This window comes from Xenopus tropicalis, chromosome 2, assembly GCF_000004195.4.
Source record: "Xenopus tropicalis strain Nigerian chromosome 2, UCB_Xtro_10.0, whole genome shotgun sequence".
Taxonomy (NCBI): domain Eukaryota; kingdom Metazoa; phylum Chordata; class Amphibia; order Anura; family Pipidae; genus Xenopus; species Xenopus tropicalis.
The window spans coordinates 105,843,641-105,865,119 of NC_030678.2; the positions used below are offsets into that span (position 1 = coordinate 105,843,641).

Consider the following 21,479-nt stretch of genomic DNA (forward strand, 5'->3'; position numbering starts at 1 on the left):
AGATGGGCCGCCAGGAAGGTAAGACTGTTGTAGCCAAATGTGTGCACTCTTTAGGGGTCATGTAATAAAAGGCACTATGTTTGCCCAGGTGCAGTATCCCATGGCAACCAATCAGCAGGCCATGGGTTATTGCTACAGGGCTTTTTATTACATTTGGGGGTTAAGTCATGTGGCTTAAAAGGACATGTACAGCCTACATTTGCCTTCAATGTATATCAGTTGAGCAGGTCTCCCCCACCCAAATGGCATCATTTGTACTGCATATATCCCATCCGTTTGTCAGCACCATCACATTTTCCTAAAGCAAATAGCAGCTTTCATCAGGGGCCATTTTTCCTTTGATACATAATCAGATACATTTAAATCTGCAAACAGCATACACACACACAGACCCTGATTCAGCATACATTTCATCAAGAATGCAGGCTCCCACAGGCAGAACTGTCTGCTAAAAGTTCTTCTTTGTTTGAGCTGAGCTCAGGAGAGAACGTTAGGAGAAAAAATTGAAGCAGACAGCTAGAGCTGAGTTTCTATGGGAACCAGCAATGCCATCTCTTCACTGGCTGCTAGACTGGAGGGTGTGTTTAGGTATTTGAGCTTAGAACAACTGAGCATGTCCACAAGTCACAAGCATGCCAGAAGTCAAAGCAAATTCCAGAGGGAGGGGGCCAAGTGGGTTACAGGAAGAGAAGGAAATCTAAGTGATTAAGGGGATGCTGCAGCCTTACTATTAACCTCTGAACAACCAGAGTGGCAGGTATTGAATGATTTCTGAAAGAGGCTGCTCACTGATTTAATTTTTGTGTGTGGGGTTTACATGTCCTTTAAAGCTTTGAACAACTGAACACTGCACCTTTTTGTTTAAAGATGACACATATTTAAAATGTTTTCTTTCATTTTCATATACAAATTAGGGATTGCATTTGATTAGGTATTCAGTCAAATTTAGAAAATTCAGTATTTTACAGAATAAAGAAATTATGGATTCAGCGTGTTTCTATTGTAAAGTGATAATGCCACATTTCTATAAAAAACTGGAATGTGATATGTGTCACAATCACTGGATGCAAGCTAATAAAATATAACATATAAGGAGACTAGAAAGTTCTTAGAACTATGTGTAATAAGACCCCAAAATATAGTAGATAAGGCTGGAAAAAACATAAAATGTAATCAACAATATAGAGAGAAATAGAGGAGAGGGAATTATTAATCTGTAGAAATTAGAGTATGATTTCCAGCTTCCAAGTTCAGGTATCAGATTTCTTTTAATTGGCAGATGGAATTTGGCTCCATGAAAAGGAATGCATGTGAAATTGTTTGATGGCGTTAAATATGCCAGATGGGCAGTACATTTTAGACCTGAATTTAAAGATCCGATGGCTTTTTGTAAATGGAAATGCAGAAAACCTCCTTAAATAAGTCAAGGAGTTGATGCTAGGCATATAGAAAAATAGCTGCAATGTCAAGGCAGAGTTCACTTAACTGAAGCCTCTCATTAGTAGTGCATAAGTGGGAGTGATGGGGAGAAGGAAACAGAAGAGTGCAATCATGTTATTAAATGGCAAAACTGAAAATCTTTGCTTATTCATCTTATGATGTTAAGCAAAGTTGGCAAGTGAAGGCTTTGAAGCCCACGAATAAGCACCACAATGGTTGTTCTTGAGGTTACTTAGGAGGACACACACGGGAATGTGTACAGTAACATTACAAAACAGTAGGTAGCAGCATGCTCTGAACTTTAGGTTCTTGATGACTTGAGCTTAGTAAGAATATCTATAGTTTCTTGGTATCTATAGTTTGCTTTTAGACAGAGTAGGGAATTGTCTCTTCTATGGAGTATCATATATATGGTTCCATGCAGAGTTGGAAATGGGTGTGCAGAGCCCACCAGGGCTGCCACAACAAGCACACCAGTCCAGCAAAAAGGAGAACAAGCTTAACCCTATAAAAACAAGCATCTTGTTATGTTGTGACCACTTCACATTGGTGTCCTTCCAAAGTTCTGGAAGAACAAGCATTTGCCAATTACTCTCAATCATGACTTATGTTGTACATGTTATATGTTTTATATGTATATATGTATATTGAATGACGTATAATTAAATCAAATTTAAAACTTGGCATACATTCCACCTTTTCTTTCCTCTTTTCTTGCCTATCTAAGAATTGCAATACCCTAGCCCTGTGTCTGTCTGTCCTCTTCACTGAATTAGACTATAAAATGGCAGGTGCTTCAGGTAGCTTTTGAAGTTTTGGGATGTTTGGTAAAAAAGAAGATTGCACAGCTCAACATTAATAATACTGACACTTTCCTATCAGAATCGGTCAGTATTACTTTATAATATATTTTTTTAATTACTATTACAGGGAGATTTTATTACCCTTCGGCCGAGGACAGGCATTCACTTTCGCATTTTCCAGGTGAACCTCCTATCTGCTCTGCTCTGTGTGCCCACACTCAGGCAGTTGCCATAGTCTTTAAGGCAGGCACAAAGAGGAGAGTATGGAAGCAGATCCGCTTCTCTCAGCTTTGCTGAAAAGCACAGGGCAGAGAGAAGCGGATATATACGCTTTGTCTGTCCTCACCTGGCAGATGTCTAGTCTTTCTTATGTGATACATTTACAATATGCAGATGTTTTGTATGCCCAAAAATAACATAATTTTCACAGGTTTTTGATTAAACCTTCCGAGTGTAAATTAATGCTGGAAAATTCATAATGCTTGTCACAGGGGAAGTTTACCTTGGAATTAACTTTTAGTATGATGTTGTCCAGAGCTTTTTAGACATTTTGGGATCAGCTTCCCAATCAAATAAGCTTATAATGGGTATATCAAAATGAGGCCTTGCCAGTCTTAAAGCTATAGTTGCAGCAGAAGCCAATGCATCAAGAAATATAAAAGGTAGGATAACACAATTAAATGGGAGCCTCGGATGGATATATTGGTGGACCAAGACGTACTTTGTTGAGCTAACTACCTTTTTGTTCTACGACTCCAAAGTTAGAAATTGAAATGTAATCATAACAACAACATAATTGTTGTTGTTACAGACCTACATAACCTAACTACTGGTTAGAAGATGACAGGAGCTAAAACATTTATAACATTAATAACAATATAAATCAAGCCCCAGCAACCATATACTACTGAACATTTCTGTCTGGAGAGGAACAGTCAAACACCATGGGCCCGATTCACTAAAGTCCGAAATAAGGAGTGCTATTTATAGCATGCGTTAAAAATCTTATCACTTCTTATTTTTCGCTTGATTCACTAAAAGGACACTTGTCATAATTAAGAAGCGATGTTCTTGGCGTTATTTATCTTGCGACGACATATTTTCAAGCAATATATTACGCAGCACACAACATATTACGCAGAACGTTGCTTGAAAATATGTCGTCGCAAGATAAATAACGCCAAGAACATCGCTTCTTAATTATGACAAGTGTCCTTTTAGTGAATCGAGCGAAAAATAAGAAGTGATAAGATTTTTAACGCATGCTATAAATAGCACTCCTTATTTCGGACTTTAGTGAATCGGGCCCCATAAGTCTAATTTAATTTAAATTGTTGTATTAAGTCAAGGATTCATTCTGATTAATCTTTGAATTAAGCACTAAATGCAGTTTTATTCTCTACTAGTAATACCTACCCATCTAAGCTATCAAGTAGCTTGTACTTGTATGGCTTTTATGGTATTTAACAAAAATGTAAATCAATATTTCTAGTAGAAGTGTGTCATTGGCTTTAATGAGGTGTATGAATTGTAATGTATTATAATTTGTGTGGTTTCAGGCTGAAAAACTTGTTACAATAAAGAGATTTTGATTAGCTTTCCATCCACCCCATATGTTTTTATGTTCTTTATTTTGATATATTAAGGTGATTAAACTCTTTTGATTTTAGAGAATAATTTGCAATAGAAGGACACTACTGCCACCAATCACAGAATATTGCTCTTGTACAGCTCCTAAGTATTTTGGGCTAGATTAAGTCACATGGGAAAATTCTTTCTTGTGTTTTACCTTGTAGTCTGTAGTCTATTGTAAATAAAATCTGTAATTATACCTGGAGTTTTTTTTTATTATTGTATTAAACACAGACCATTGTGTCCATATATTGATGTCCAACATCATTATCATATCTGCTGTAAATCTACTTATAATTAGTGTCTTACCATTAAATCTATTTAGCACTGTGTGATCTGGAAAGCAATGCATTAGATTCAAAAACTCTAACCACTTGATTATTTGTCTAAAGCAAATGGACTAGTCATTCTACTACATGAACTTTTTTTCATACAAAGTGGAGTTTTAGGATTTGTGCCATTTCTTGACAGTATAAAACAAATGGCACGTGTGGAATCCATATATATAATTATTATTTGTATCCAGGGCAGCTGAATTCTTAAAACATCTTAGCTTTTGGCTGACCATGTGGAAGAAGACATCTGGTGAAATGAACTATTTCATTTTCTGCTGCTAATGCTACCCCAGTTATAATGCACCTGCATTTACCAATAGAAATAATATAATCAGGGTTTATTTCTTAAATGTTGATTAATTTAGGAAGTGCTCTGTGTGTATTTTATTATCTTATTGTCCGTTATTGAAAATTGAAATATGCATTTTGTAAGTGGCCAACCTACAATGAGACAAAGTATACTGTGATTTCAGTGGAACTTTTTAACTGGTCCATGGCCATCTGGAAAACACCACATATATCCAACTTTAGCAGTTAATGGATATAGCAACCTGCTGCTTCCATCTGGTCATATATGATTATAACATAGTAAACATGCTAGCGTCGGCTTCATTTTGGAGGAGCTAGGAGGTTTTCACTCAGCCTCCTAACAACTAGAGAAAATCTGGGTAAAGGAAGTTCAGCATTTTCATTCTGTATAGCAGCAGCTTACACCTTCCTTAGTAGTCGAAAAATGAGCATTCAAGTATGAGAGGGGACGTGAGTGCCCTTCTTTGACACATGGCACAATATGGGAGCTGCAGTTCATTTTTATTGGGTGTTTCTTTTGTTTTTTTCTCTCTCCGCTTTTTTCTCCCTTTCCCCCCTTATTTTGTTTATTCTCAGTACCCTTATCTGTATATACTTGGAGCTTGTGTACATATGCTCTCTATTTTTTATTCTTGTTTCCACCTTTTGGTTTTGTATTGTGTTGTTTGATATACTAATTGAGTGACGTCATCAGCCCAATTTTGGCGCCATGTAGGGTTTAACAGTGGGTTTCTGTGTGTGCTTATTCAGTTTGAGAAAGGCTGTGGAAGCAGCCGAAACGTTAGACTGACATTTGAAATAAACAAGCTAATTTTTTCCACATTAAGTCCTGTGAGTGCAGCATTTATATTTTTTGTTTTGCTATTATACCAATTTTCAATACTGCACCCAGGCCATCTTATATTACACTAGACGAGAGTGCCTGTTGCTTGGGACTTGTATATATATATATATATATATATATATATAATTTGATATTCAGAAGGCTTTAGGCACTGGCACATACATTAGGTCATGATGCCCTATTCCCTATTATTGTAGGCGAATGGGAATAAAATAGTGGCTCTAAATAAAGCAATAAGAGTTCCCTGTGACTAGAATTCACAGTCTCTATGACCAACCATAGGAACATATGTTTGCACTGCAGTTTCATTTGTATATAACAGTATACCACACCTTGAAGGTGACTGTAGTTATAGAGTTTTTTCTCTGGTTTGTGTCAATAGGCACAGAGCACTAGTGCTTGACAAATTATATGCAGACATCATTTTAATGCCAAGCGCCAGAAATGATGATATCTCAACATTTTCATCACAATTGCACTAGTGCATGTTGTAAGGCATTGCACCAAGCTCAACTACCCCTTGTGGCTCCAATTATGCTGTGATGGGAAAAAGCATGGGAATTATGAGTAACAAAAATGAGACCTGTGCCACAAATTGCACTTTGAAAAGTGCCCTATAATTTACTCATAGTTTGTGATAAACTGATAATTATACAGTAATGGCTGTTACATTGGAATTATTTCTCCATTTCACCACAATTGTAAACACACTGTGCAAAGTAAGCTTGTTCTATTTATTTTCATTTGCTTTAGTGTCTCCACAACTGCAACCCATTTAGGTGACACTAAGCAAAATCTGTAAGACCATTACTGCTTGTGTGCTTCAGCACCACAGACAGTGGTATGGCATGTTGCGCCAATATTGGAGCCCCATGGAAAAGTTGAGTACAGGAAACCCAAGAAATACTCCCTTCCTCTTCTTTTTTCATGCCATTCGTGGTCCTACAAGAGGGGTTCAAACCTAGGTTAATGTTGAGTCTCTTATGGATTAAATTAAATATGGCAAACATAGTGTAAGGGATGTAAATGGTCCAAAATATATGTTCATTTTTAAATTATCAGTATACTCATTAAATCATGGGCAAGTCTGCTCAATAATCATGTACTGAAACTATAACCTTGGGCTTAACCAACTAGAGTAGACTTTTCTTACACAAACGATACAGGTAGCAGAATGCCTGCCATTGAATTTGCTTATGATGTATCACTCTGTCTGGAGATACAAGTAGTGCCAGAGTTAAATGGTAACAGAGCCCAGCTTAAAGTGTAATTGTACACCCCGAGAAACATGTTCCCGAATTACTATTCCATCCAACATATGTAACAAGAAACATGTTAAGATTCTGAAAGATCTACAGGCAAATAAATAGATTAATTTAAGCTTGGGTGAAAATGTCTCACAATACGCATGTTGCTTATTAACCCTGAACACTAATAAATGGTACGTATTACTTTGGCCTGTTTTATTCTCTCTGTAGTTAAGTATTGGAAAGCTGCTAACTATTCAGCAATTTCCCATTCATTTATGAAGAGATCAATAGATGCCAAAGCAGGAGGCAAGCATGCTACAAACTGACAAAAGCCAGATTTGCACAAGCACAAATGAAGCACACATGGAGCCTTTACCAAAAATCCAGTGTCTGGCTTTTCTTCAAAAGCAAAAATTTTAGTTGATGAATGGTATTTCTGCTTTGTGATTTAGCTCATCTCTGACTATATACACATGTGAGATCTGCAATCCATACATCTGATAATGTTCCCCTAAAAAGAATTCAGGGAAACCTGCTGAGTCTACTCTGCAAGCAGACATTGCTGTATTATTAATCAGTTCTTTATGCTTTATTTGGTAAATATTGGATGAAATGGTATATATGAAGCTGTCCCTTAAGGGTATATTCACAGACTGGTTTTGCTTCATTCATTTATTCTGTGGTGTGACTGCTCCTGGAACTTCACACATAAAGTTCAGATGCATGCTGGTACCTACACTCTTTTCTTCATAACTATTATTAAGTACACATGCTCTGAATAATACACATCTGTATACAATCAAGATTTCTATAATATGTACACACACTTAAAATTAAAAATGTGGTTTATAATTCTAAGACTTTAACAGCAAACAGTACATGGAAACAGAGTAAGCCCCACAGTGTGAGTCCATATTCCCACGTACCTTGATGAATCCACAAAGAAACAGCAAGCACCAAATACAGTTATCCAGAGCAGCAACACCATGTCAGAGTTTTGCATTCCCCCAGTGATAGCCATCCTTCAAGGTGCTGACTAATAGAAACCTTTCCCAGTGCACCTATCTAAACTCTTCAGAATCAGCACAGATCTTACTCTTCACATGTACAATAACATTTCCTTGCAGAGTGATTCAGTGCATCCTGGCTTTGCTATAGTTTAGCAGCGCTTGGAGTGTCAGAGCAGAGAGGCAGCACTTCACTCCGGTTAGTCCTTTGTTGGGTGTTAGCTCAGCCTTTTTCCTGCCTTAGAGCAGCTGCATAAAACCTTTGGCTGTTCTGAAATTCCAGCCAGTCTGCCCTCACAGCCTCTGCTGACAGCTCAGTGGGCCGGTGGGCTGAAGCAGCACTTAGGATGGAGGATGGGGGAGTGGGCTATGACTCTTTTTTTTCTTTGTGCAATACCAGTCAGGATCCAAGTTGTGTTTTGAAGTACAAGAAAGAATACAGAATACTTATTTGTCTAGTACTGTACCCCAGACTACTATTGCTCCTCTGTGCTTACAGTTTCATGTCATGACCAGTTCATTCTTGACTTTTTACCTTTCATCTTTTAAATGTAAATGTACTAGCTTTTTAAGCACAGTTCCAGGTGAAATAGTATTTTCTATCACTATGTATATGCATGTATGCAGATCTACAGACAAGGGGTAACAAAGAATACAATAAGTAAAAAAAAAAAAGTATATTTAAAGATTAAGCGCAATATATTTAGAGACATGGGAGGAAGGAGGACCTTGCTCTGTAGAATTTATAGTCTAAGTGGGTGAGTAATTTGCAAGCACAAACAGAAGACATACGAAGTGCAGCTATTTACAATGGTTTTAGAATTTGACCTCATTTACAAAGGACTAGGTGCAAATGAAGGAGTGCCAGGGCTGCAAAATCAGAACGCTTAGAGTAATATAAAGTGAATAGTTGTGACTAGCCCTTTATACGTTACTATTGCATTCTGTGGTGTAAGGTGTAGAGTGTAACACTGTCAAGCACAAGGCCATTCTTAACATTTGGCATAAGCAGAACATTGTGGCGCCAGGACTCCCTAGCTTGCTAGTACTCCAAGAGGTGTGATTTCATATTATCTTTGAATATGCTGAGGGTGAGTTTTAAATGGAGGAATTCAGAGCAGCAAGAGAGGAATGCTTAGGACAATGGCAAGTATGGTGATTATGAACAATTTGTCCTTGCAGAACTTTGTATCTCTATGGGCAGGAAAAAAAAACCTCAAAAAGAACCCCCACTGACATGTATTTAAGCACCCTGCAAAAGCAGGTGCACTCGCTTGTTAAACAGTTGTAATTCAGAAACAAGTCAGTCAGAATTTCTAAGTAACAATTACATTTCAAGTGAGTTGACCCTCGCGTGCAAGTATTTACCATATAAACAATGGAGGGAGATATGGAACATTTTTTCACATGTCCTTTGAGCTACTAATTGGCTATCAACAAAACAATCAATATTAACTGGCATGTCATTGCCCATAAAGTGGGAGACAACAGCAGTGGGTGAGGGTTGTGTGAAAAAACAATTGTTCTAAGAAAACACACGGAGGCACAAGGGAAGGAAAAAGGATTTTACATATCTGCATCCTTTTCGAATTGAACTTTTTCGAGATTTACTAGGCAACAAAACTGGGACAAATCCTTAGAGGTTTTGGATATTTGATGCTGGTTCTTGTGCAACAATATGAAAAAGTCGCAGTTATTGTGCGACTTTTCCATGACTTCTTTCCCGACTTTTCAGTTCAGATTTTCAATAAATGTCAGACATTCATGAAAATAAGTTTATTTGAATTTTTAACAAAAACAAAAATGAGAAAAATTTGAGTTCTAGTAAATCTGCCTCATGGGGGGAGATTTATGGAAAGTGAGCTAACTGCAGAAAAATTCACCCACTTTCTATTCATTCCTATGGAATTTTCAAAAGTGTATTTATCAATGGGAGAAAGGTAGAATTCATTATTTGACAAATAGGCTTCTAAAAATCCCACAGGAATGAACGGAAAGTGGGTGAATAAGTATCCAAAAACCTAAAAATCCTCATTTTCCTAAGCCTTTTCGTGCCGTTTCCAATATGATGGGATAGCTTTCACTGACTTTTGCATGACTGTGCCAGCTTTTAGATGGCGAAATTTTTTATTAGTGTCTTTCATGTTTTTTTTTTTGCTATTAGATTAAATTTTTTTGTGGTTTAGAGTAATTAGTATAATGATTTTTAGCCTAAAAAAATACGAGTCGTACAAAACGACCGCAGTCCAAGGTGCAAATCCCCCCAAGCGGACTATCTCCACTTAATCTGGAGCTGTCCCCCCATCGTGCAGTTCTGGACTACAGCGATGGATACTATATAAACAGAGCTAGCACTACCCAAAGTGACCGATCCAATAACCTGCCTCCTAGGCACGGTGGAGGACATACTCCCCACCAACACAGCCAGGGCAAGATTTAGATCCCTCACACTTTATGCAAAGAAAGCAGTCATAATACAGAGAGTGATAATCTGAATGAGTGCAGGCAAGTTGGTTATGTGGCACTAATAATAAATATGGAGTATTGACATACTGATTTGCATTATTTAATAAAGTTATTGTTTATTCATAAACCACTGGCAGAGAACACTGTATTAGTCACTCGAATCTCTGCTACCGCGGGCGAATAATCTCCCCATTACATTACATTACATTAACATTTATTTATAAAGCGCCAACATATTCCGCAGCGCTGTACAATAAGTGGGTTACATACATTGGACATACAGAGTAACATATAAAGCAATCAATAACCGATACAAGAGGTGAAGAGGGCCCTGCCCAAAAGAGCTTACAATCTACAAGGAGAAAGGGTTGAGACACAAGGTGTGGGAATGGGCATGACCAGAGTTGTGAGAGGTGGGGCACAGGGTATTGCTAAACTAGATTAGGGTAAGCCTCTCTAAATAAATGTGTTTTTAGAGATTTCTTGAAGGCAGAGAGATTGGGAGAAAGTCTGACAGTTTGTGGGAGCGAATTCCAGAGAAGCGGGGCAGCCCTTGCAAAGTCTTGAATGCGAGCGTGTGAGGAGGGAATGAGAGAGGAGTTGAGGAGCAGGTCAGTAGAGGAGCGTAACAAGCGGGTTGGATGGTACCTAGAGATGAGTTCAGAGATGTAGGGTGGGGCAGAGTTATGGGCTGCTTTAAATGTGAGGGTCAATAGCTTGAATTTTATCCTGGATGGTAGGGGAAGCCAGTGCAGGGATTGGCAGAGTGGCATGGCAGAGGAGGAGCGGTTGGAGAGGTGTATGAGCCGGGCAGCAGTATTCATTATGGACTGGAGAGGGGACAGTCTTTGGAGGGGAAGGCCAATTAATAGGGAGTTACAGTAGTCCAGGCGAGATATTATAAGAGAGTGAATAAGAATTTTGGCAGCATCTTGGGTGATAAATGATCGGATTTTGGAGATATTTCTTAGGTGAAAGTGACATGATTTGATAAGTGATTGGATATGAGGGGTGAAGGACAGGGCAGAATCAAGGATAACCCCAAGGCACCGGGCCTGGGAAGATGGGGTGATGGTAGAATTGTTAACCGTTATAGATACCTCGGGAACAATGTGGGCGTTGGATGGGGGAAAGAGAACCAGTTCAGTTTTAGAGAGGTTTAGTTTAAGGTAACGTTGGGACATCCAAGTGGAGATAGCGGACAGGCAGGAAGAAACGCGAGTTAGAAGCTCTGGGTTGAGATCAGGAGAGGAAAGATAGATCTGAGTATCGTCAGCATAGAGGTGGTACTGACAGCCAAAAGAACTGATTAGTTTGCCAAGTGAGGAGGTATAGAGAGAAAATAGTAAGGGGCCCAGGACAGAGCCTTGAGGAACCCCAACAGAAAGAGGCAGGGGAGAAGATGATTCCCCATTGTAAGAGACACTGAAGGATCGATCTGAGAGATAAGATGAAAACCAGGATAAGGCAGTGTCACGAAGGCCAAGAGAGCGGAGAGTCTGGAGGAGAAGAGGGTGATCCACAGTGTCAAAAGCAGCAGAGAGATCGAGAAGTATTAGTAGCGAGTAGTGTTTTTTGGCTTTAGCCGAAAGTAGGTCATTTGTTAGTCGGGTTAGAGCAGTTTCTGTGGAGTGTTGTTGTCTAAAACCAGATTGTAGGGGATCCAGGAGGTTATTGTCAGAGAGGAATAGCGTCAGTCTGTTGTATACTAGGCGCTCAAGCAGCTTGGAGATGAATGGGAGCAGAGAGATAGGTCGGAGGTTAGTAGGATTGGAAGGATCTAGGGAGGATTTTTTCAGAATAGGGGTTACAAGTGCATGTTTCAGTTGGGAGGGAAAGATTCCAGTTTTAACGCTACGAAAAATGCGCAACTTTTCGCGTAAGTTTTAACGCTACGCAAAATGCGCAACTTTTTACGCAACTTTCGTAATGGATACGAAAAACTCGCGTTTTTACGCAAAAATCGTATTGGATCCGAAAAATTCGTACAGAATCCGAAAAAATCGCAAAACATACGAAAAAGTCGCAAAATATTTGTTTTCAAGTCGGAACTTTTCCAATTCGGGTCGGATTCGTGGGTTAGTAAATCAGCCCCTAAGTCTCCTGAAGTTTCCTCTCCTTTCCAAAATACAGCCTGCTTTCAAACTAAATCTGGCCATTTACATTGAGATTATTTAAAAAATAATTTTGTTATTGTAGAACCAAATTTTTCCTGAAACGATCACTTAAAAGTATGATTTGCCCATCAATGAAAACTACCATTTCAATATTGTCTAGTTGAAGCTAGGAAAACTACCTACTTGGTCCTGCAAACAACTGCATAATGGACAAATATAATTGTTAATGAAAAACATTTTCAAACCTACCCAACTTACCTTCTTCTTATGAAGCAGCCTCCCTTATGGTCACGTTGCTAAAGCCCTACACTTGGCAAAATTTGGTGGGAGATGGTCCTTCACAAGCTTCCATTGGTAAGGCAGCCACCCTAACCTCTAGGGAGCCTCAAAATACCCTTATTTAGAAAAACTCAGGTTCCAAGCATTTTGGATAATATATTCCATACATGTATTTGTATTGCATTATATTGTATGCTTTAGGAACAAGTCTCCTGAAATAAGGTTTGTTTGCCTTCCGAGCAATTGACAATATGTATTTATTTCTCTTTATGACTATTTTGGGTAGACATTTTTCAGGATGTTTGTATACCCACTTCTTAGTATGTTAAAAGAAGGCCTATGTTTTACAACAGGTTGGGGGAAGCAATTACCCTTGACTCGCTTCCTCCTTTTTTATTGGTAAGTGAAGTTGAATGAGAGTCTGTTATTGAAACTTACAGTATTGTAACACTTATTCCAGTTGACAGACTCTCATACTCGTACAGATATCTAGAATAGATAGAATATGCATAGGGCAAATTCACTATAAACTTTTAAGGAAGGAAGAATGTCATGAGAACTGGGGACATGCAAATTGTTCGGCAGTCCCTCAGTGATTATAATTGCTAACCTGTGACCCTGGGCCAGTGTTCCACTTAGCTTAAAACTGCACAAGTCTAACAAACTAAATTAGGACCCCCCCCATTGATATCCTGCTTCTGCTCCATGGATCTCCAGATAGCGTAGGGTGGATGTACATCAACAAACCAATAATGACATTTTACTAGTCTTGTTCAGGGAATTTATTAAGTTGTACTGGGGAATGAAATTTCCCATCCAGGCAAGGCATACATTTGGGGATGTGGGGGCTTCTTATTTGCCATGGATGTCAGGGGGGTTCTACTAAATTGAGGAGAGTGGCTGGACTGGGAAGCCTTAGGGACCAGGCCTTAAAAGAAGGACGGATACGTGTAAGGCATTACTAGTTAGCATTGGAGGGCTAGTTATTGTAATTGCTCACATTTGAAGTGAAGGCTTGGTTCAGGGTAGACTCTATTAGACAGAGCTAAGGAAAGATCCCAAGATGGGGCACCAGTGTGAGAACCTTGGGTTCTGGCACTAGACACCTGTCTCATGCTCCCTCTGGCAAATAATTTTCACCTGGTACAACCAACTGGCTGGTTAAAACAGGCATTCACAGCATGAGAGCATGTTGCAGCAGCAAAAATAGTTAGATTTATGGGGCTCAGTAGCAAAACATTAAAATTAAATATCTCAGAAATACAAGATAAAAACTGAAAAATTCTGTATGCACAACAGATTTGCTTTCCCTACAGTTCATCAGATTTTTTGATCAGTGACATAAAAAAACCTCACAAAGACTTTCCTTATTTCAGTTCTAAAAGAACAAACTTTAAGCTCAAACAGTGCGAACCATAACATAACATAAATTGGTTGCTTCCTGTCATTTCAGTAAAAGGTTGACATGTTTAATGTTTGTACATGTAAGGAGAGTATTTTGTTTTCTCTGTCAACAATCTCTTGAAAAGTTCCCTAATAGCTTAGATCTATCAAATTGGGCAAAAACTCTTTTTTTTTTGTTTCTTCTGTTATTTTAGAGATCCCTGCCATGAAAGTGTCTCCAAGATATTTCTCCTTGATAAACAGGCACCATGGTGTAAAGCAGGGTATATAGAGGCTTTTCTTCCCTTTAGTACGACAATGTTTAAAGTAGAAAAAGCCTAGTGTCCTAGTAGACTTCTGTTTGCATGAGACAATATATATAAAGAGTTACTAATATAACCTTTCTGCATTCACTTATTGCAATTACTTTTCTTTGAAGTCACTTAAAAGTAGAAATAGTGGAATTTTAACATTAAGTGCACAAGTAAGTTCTATAGAAATGAGCCTAGTTGGTAGCAGATATGACACCAGCAACCCATTCATAAACAATGATTGTTTTATTTGTGTTTTAATCTGCCATTTTGAAATTAATCCCTGTGTGTTTCTTATGAGCCTGGAAATATAGACTTTAAGAGTTAAAGAAGCCAGTAGCGTTACCCTCAAATCAAAGTGGAAATTTTTATAAATCTGCCCCCTAGCATTATGCCTATTTCTGTGCATTTTGCACACCACCTTTCTACAAGTAAATAAACCCTGTAGTACATGAACGCTATAATAAAAAATATTTTTGAGATACTTTATTCACTAATCCTTCGGGGCTTCATAATCACACAAGCTTTGTTAAGCAGTGATTTGGTAATGGTCCCTAATAGAAATAATTCTAATTTAAAACAGAGATTTATTAATGAATGCATGATCATACTATACTATAATACTATACGTCAATATAAAACACATGTGACTACCATCTTTTAAAAGTGACATTATTTGTAAAAATATCTTCTTTATCCTATGACTTACATCTTGTAGTAAATGGCTTATTTGTATATGTTTTATAAGAATGAATTTATGAACTGGGACAATAAGGGGGTGGCTTAGTCAGATGGCTGTAAATTTTGCTCACCCAAGGGAACCCCAAAATCAAGAAAGAAAGGAAAAATATATTAAGACTTTTTCATGTTTCTGCACAAATGTTTTTCCTCCCACAGATGTCTATCCTGATTATGCATATTCATGCTGTTATTAAGGGAAAGATATGCCATATGTGTAAATGTAAACATATGTAGACAAGTTTCTGTATTCTTCTTTATACCAAACCTGTATCCTGAATGATTTGACCACACAAGAATCTGTTTATTCAACCCAGTAATTTTAAAGTAAGGTTAGGTCTTTGAGAGTTTCATCACTTCCTTGCTCTGTATCGTTTGGACTTTGTATCCTTCATAGAGTGTAACCATTTTGAGGGCACATTGTCACTAAGACCAATTGTACTCCTACTAAAGCTGGCCATACACGTGGCGATCTGACGAAACATCGTCAGATCCGCCACACACAGTCAGGGCTGAAACAGCAGATAAGGAGGTAGAAACAATAGGATTTCTACCTCCTTCTGCCGATTCAGCCCTGACAGCAGATTTTGGTCAGGCGCCTTCTATGGCGCCCGATCAAAATTTTCTAACCTGGCCGATCAGCGAGTCGTCCGATATCAGCAGCTTCCTGCGATATCGGTCGACTCGCCGACATGCCATACACGCACCGAATATCGTACGAAACGAGGTTTCGTACAATAGTATCGGTGCGTGTATGGCCAGTTTTAGAAATACTTTAGTGCATAAATGGCCTATTTAGTGGCTAAGCACTCTTTCTCTATTACAGAGTAGTTTTTTTCTCTGGGGAAAAGTTTCCTACAAAGTAAAAAAGTATTGGATGTCTTGTGACAACACTGCCCTTTAGGAAACATCTGAGGTCTAAACGGCAAAGGATTTTGTAATATCTGGAATTTTTTATGTGGACCAGCTACCTCTGTGACTTTGTTGTAGCCAGACTAACTTTGCTGGGTGACTTTTCAGGTTAGTAAGTGGGGAAGTCATTGTAGTAATGGGGAATAAAACAGTGGTAGTAGCCAGCAAACCCCAAAAAAGACCTTAACTAAGTTTTTGTGTTTGGAACTGGGGTCTATTAAGAGACTGTTGCTACTTTGCCTACTACCTACTATGTATCACAAGTATTTTGCCCAATGTGCACTTCTTGAGATTTGTTGCCAAATCGGCTTCTCTTAAGAAGTGCTAAACAACCCTTAAAGGGCCCAGATGAGCTTGCCATGTTTTACTGTAAAAACAGCAGCTTATCTACCCATGTAAAGGCACAAACGACAGAACTGCCTGACCGACATCTGGCCAGAAATTGGGCAGATTTCATCGGGCAGGTTTGATTTTTCAGTCGGATCGGGGACTGCATTGGCTCGTTGATGCAGTCCCTGAACCGACTGTGCCTATACCATTTTAATTCGATCATTTGGCCCCAGGGCTAAAGACCAAATTAGCCCAATATCGTCCAACCGTAGGTGGGGATATCGGGAGAAGACCCGCTCGGCTTGGCAAGGTCGCTTGGCAAGGATCTTACTATGTATGGCCACCTTAACAGTGTAACACTGTATTCTTCAGCCTCTGGAAGCTAGCCAGGACTCAATATAGGCCAAATGGCATCATGATAAATTGGTGTAAACCACAAGGAGTTGCAAAGGCAGTTTTGGGTTTAGACTTTTCTAAAAGGATACTCTTTGTTAAGTCTAAGGTTTATTATATAAGCTGCCTCGCCCAAGGAGTCCAATAGTTCATTTACTCAGGACATTAGGTATGTGTCAAAGTTAACTCCTCAATTACCTCCTCAAGCTCCTCCCTCACAAGACCTTTTCTACTGTGAGTGAGGAGATGAGGCTGAGAGCTTCACCCATTAGTCTGTTTCTACCTAATGTGTCTAATATGTCCAGGGAGTTCTGAAAGGGCCAACAAGATCCACGCCCACTCTCTCAAGGGCACAATCTATTAAAGGTATTAAAGGTGCAAGATTTACACTCTGTAAACACTTCTGAAACAAAATGTGGCGGGTTGCCAAACAGTAATTGTCAAGACATCAAAAGTCTCTAGAAGGTAAAAAAAAACAAAGGCAGTTCCTTCCCTTAACAGCTCAAAAACACAAAAATCACTTTTAGCAGCAAGATAGGTACAGGCCCATTGACTTTTATGTGTTTGGATCACAAACTTTACTTTCTGTGTCTCTCTCACTCATGGTTTTATGGGCTACTGATTAGCCACCTGAGGCTCATTAGACCCAGCTGGTTAGCCTGTAGCAGTTCATTCTGCTACAGGCATATAGGAATGTATATATTAACCGTACTTTCCTAGGAATGGCCACTTGAAGATAACGGGATTGGGCAGTATAATGGCATATTAGTTAGTATTATGGCTTTGCAGTGTTGGATTCAAAGATTTGATTCCAGACAGGGCAAAATAGGAAAGGATTTTGTATGTTCCCTTTCTTGCCTATGTGGCTTTCCTCTGGGTAATCTATTTTCCTACCACTCTTTAAAAGGGTTAGATGGTTGCCCCTTATCGCCTTGTCCATGGTGTTAGGGCTCTGGCATACGGGGAGATTAGTCGCCTGCGACAAATCTCCCTGTTCGTGGGCGACTAATCTCCCCAAAATTCCATCCCATTTCAGTGAATCTTGCCGCATAGGCCATCCCACCGGCGATTTACATTGTCGCCGGTGGGATGGCATTTCTGGGAGATTAGTCGCCCGCGAACAGGGAGATTTGTTGCGGGCGACTAATCTCCCTGTGTGCCAGAGCAACTATGTGAAAGAGATCTCGTGTAAGCTCCCCTGAGGCAGGGACTGATCTAAATGCATGTGCTGTTATTGTATTGTTTTAATGTACAACACTGTGTTATGTACAACTTATATGGGGGCTGGCTGATCATCCATGAGTTACACTAATCATATTTAATATACATATAGAACCATTGTGTCAATTAAATAGTGAATAATATACTCCCAGTTATAAAATATAAGGTTTTTACCAAGCAGTTCCAAAGGCCAAGTGCTTTAATACCTGTCTTAGCACTCTGAGGTGACTTTTAACATTCTCATGTTTTCTGACAGGGGGTACATTATTTATTATAATACAAAAATATCAATCAGTCATGTGACAAAATTTGCATCACTAAGCACTCATTATATTGGATGACATCACTAAGAACCATGTATAAGGACATCATTTACAGGATACTCATGGCTCTTGTGTATTATAATTAAATATACTATACTGTACATGTGAAGACAGATTCTACTACAGGGAAAAAACTTAGCTTTCTTGTTTTTATCTTTTCCCAGCAGATTTTATTTAACGGCAACTCAGAAGCCTATCCCTTTACTAAAATCACAACACAAGCAAGTTGTGGACAGACATTGATCTGAAAGGAAGCAAGATATGAAACAAATACAAAATCCCCATGTGTTTTTAAATCCCTAGTCATTACTTTCTTGGTTCCAAGAAGAAAGATGAAATGGAAAGGAAACTGTGTTCCATTCTGGATTAATTGAACATTTCTTTAAAGAAATACAAAAATAATGACTTGTTTACATTAGTTGATTCTAAGAACAACTGACTTAAAAGCTTGCCTCTGTCGGATCATTACAGCCAGATCAGCGTCTTCTGTTTCACAGAGATTCATTTTTAAATGCTGGAGTTCACTTTTTTTATTACTGCATGAAAAAGTCTTTTAAAGCTTTCAAAAGAAGTCTGCAAAAAGGGTAACATTATTGGTTGTTTGAAGTCAGATTTTCTGTAATAAGAACTAATGGTTCTTTAACCATTTTCATACCGCAGGTGTTTTATTTTCCTGTCTAGCTTGCGACCAGTAAACACTGATAACTATAGAATCTAAGGCATCTGCTGGATGGTTCTTTTATACTACACCATAGGGCAGGTGGTTAAAGATGGTTTACTCCAGTAGTTAAGTGGGCACAATTATCTTAAGAATGATGATGTCGCATATAGCTGGTGCAAACTACAAAAGACATGCAACAATAATCATTTCAGTGGATAAAGGTGTAAAAATATTAACACAGCTAAGCAATCATTATTTTAAACTGTTACATAGTTACATAGTTACATAGGGTTGAAAAAAGACCAGAGTCCATCAAGTTCAACCCATCCAAGTAAACCCAGCATACACAAACCCATACTTACCTATCTATACACTCACATACATAAACTATGTATAAAAACATTAATACTAACTGTAGATATTAGTATCACAATAGCCTTGGATATTCTGATTGTTCAATAACTCATCCAGGCCCCTCTTAAAGGCATTAACAGAGTCTGCCATTACAACATCACTAGGAAGGGCATTCTACAACCTCACTGCCCTCATGGTGAAAAACCACCTACGCTGTATGTTCTTTTTATGTTTGTATTTTTTTTCAGTTTGTATTTTTTACATAGGAAAATAGGCATACAAATAAAGGTTTCAGGGGAATCTTAAAGGAGAAGGAAAGGTAAAAACTAAGTAAGCTTTATCAGAAAGATCTATGTAAATACAGCCATAAGCACTCACAGAAAAGCCATACTGAGTTCTCTATCAAAAGAATTACTTGTCTCCTTTTTTGTAAATATGTTCTTCAGTATCAGACTTCCTCTCCTTTAGGGCTCCTTCAGGTTTGGAGTACAAGTCTGCGCAGCTCTCTCCCCTCTCCCCCTCCCTTTTTTTGCTCCCCTCCCATAATAATTCAAAAGATTTTACTCCCCCTCCCATCAAAATGTGTGATCTGGGCTACCAATGGCTACAGAGACCAAGCTAACATGGCTGCTGCTATCTTAAGCAAACAGAGGGAGCTTCTAGGAATGGTGGGGTGGGGTTGAAAGTACATATGATGTCTTTGCAAGGTGAGAATCTACTGCTGTGAGGTTGTTAAAGGGAGATTGTCCTGAAAACTGCAAAATCATGCATCTCTGCTCTGTAGTTGCACTCAGACCAAAGTTGTGCATGGAACAAAACACAGATGAAAGTATGTGGATAGTACGCCACGTGTGACTGTGGCCTATATTTTCCCTAAACATGCAATCAAGCTGAGATTTTTGCCCATGACTGCCTTCCTTTTCTTTCCCTTAACTTTATGTACACATATCTATAAACTAGTAATAATTGTTACTTGACGTTTGATTTGCTTAGCTCAATGATCACATTGAGGCAATCATTTTTTAAAGGGAAAAAAGAACTTACTGTATTCCACTAGGAGAACTGGCGTACCAGCCATGGAACTCTGCCCCACACCCAGTATTCTCCAGGATTTGTTTGAAACTGAATGTGCAGTAGACGTGAATGGAAAAAAAACTGAGCACAGCAGCTTAAAGATTTATATATATAAGCAGCCTAGATATTTAGATATATAAGGTCTTGTAATGTATTGATCATTGTATTTTAATGAGCAAAATGTAATGGGTAACTATCACAATAGATATGTTTCTCTCTCTGGGCTATTTAGGTGTAATAAACTGTAAATAGCACTTGAGCAAATATCAGCTTTTGGATCTGCTGCCAGCCAAGAGAACCCTCTGTGCATAGCTATAAAGTTACAAATTATAATCATCATAGCAGTAAAACAAATTATGTCAGATTTGAGAACTCCTAAAAATTACAAAAAAAGGTATTTCTTGTTTTTATGACCACAAAATACCAGTAACATCTGCTTTTCTTTTGAACTTCATTTGTGTTTTGCCTTCATAAGAGAACTGTAATAATACTGCAGTGGTTTTTATTGCCTAAAATACCTTAAATAACAAAGGCTTTAAAGAGTCAGTGCTTTTAAACCATTTGTTTCAGTCCTTTTTTGAAGATATTTGTATTATTAAATTGCAGTCAAGGGTAATCTATACTATAACAACTGCTGGCAGTACAAAGAATTTGTGGATTAAATAGACTGAAGCAAATGTGATTGCAGGGCTGAGATGTGTACACTAATCTAACATCTGTATAAGATGTTCATCTTTGTTTACTCTGTTCTTCTTGCTTTTTTGATCTTCAGATCAGAAATACAACATGGGGCAGATTTATCAAAGGCTCACTTTCCCTGCTAAATTTCAAGTACAAATTATTTTTTTCCTCTATTTCTTTTTTTTACTTATATTTTGTCTAGAGCAAATATTTAGCCTATTTATTAAAGCTGCTAAATGTGATCATGGGTGTTCTCACTCAATATAAATATATTTGCCAGGTCTGAGATGCAAAAAAAAATTCTAACCTATTGGCAAAACTATTGTAAATTAAAAAGGAAAAAAAAATGTATATACTGTATATATAGTTCCCCATTGGTTCCCTATTGTGATTCTTTGTTAGGCCAGGTTCACTTGTCGGGCATGCTTGTAAATCTGGTGAGGCCTGATGGGCTTTTTCCACATATTTGGCGCTTTATAAATAAATGTTAATAATAATATCTAGTTTAGCAACAACCTGTGCCACACCTCTCACAACTCTGGTCATGCCCATTCCCACACCTTGTGTCTCAACCCTTTCTCCTTGTAGATTGTAAGCTCTTTTGGGCAGGGCCCTC

General features: G+C 38.3%; 1 protein-coding gene across 1 annotated transcript in view; it reads right to left on the reverse strand.

Annotated features, from left to right (window-relative positions):
* egfl6 (EGF-like-domain, multiple 6) overlaps positions 1–8,021 on the reverse strand; it is a 44,992-nt gene extending 36,971 nt beyond the window's left edge. Inside the window, exon 1 of the mRNA XM_002933812.5 lies at positions 7,540–8,021. Coding sequence (XP_002933858.3) covers positions 7,540–7,634 — 95 coding nt within the window. The 5' untranslated portion in view covers positions 7,635–8,021. The remainder of the gene's footprint in view (positions 1–7,539) is intronic.
* Positions 8,022–21,479: the final 13,458 nt, after the last annotated feature.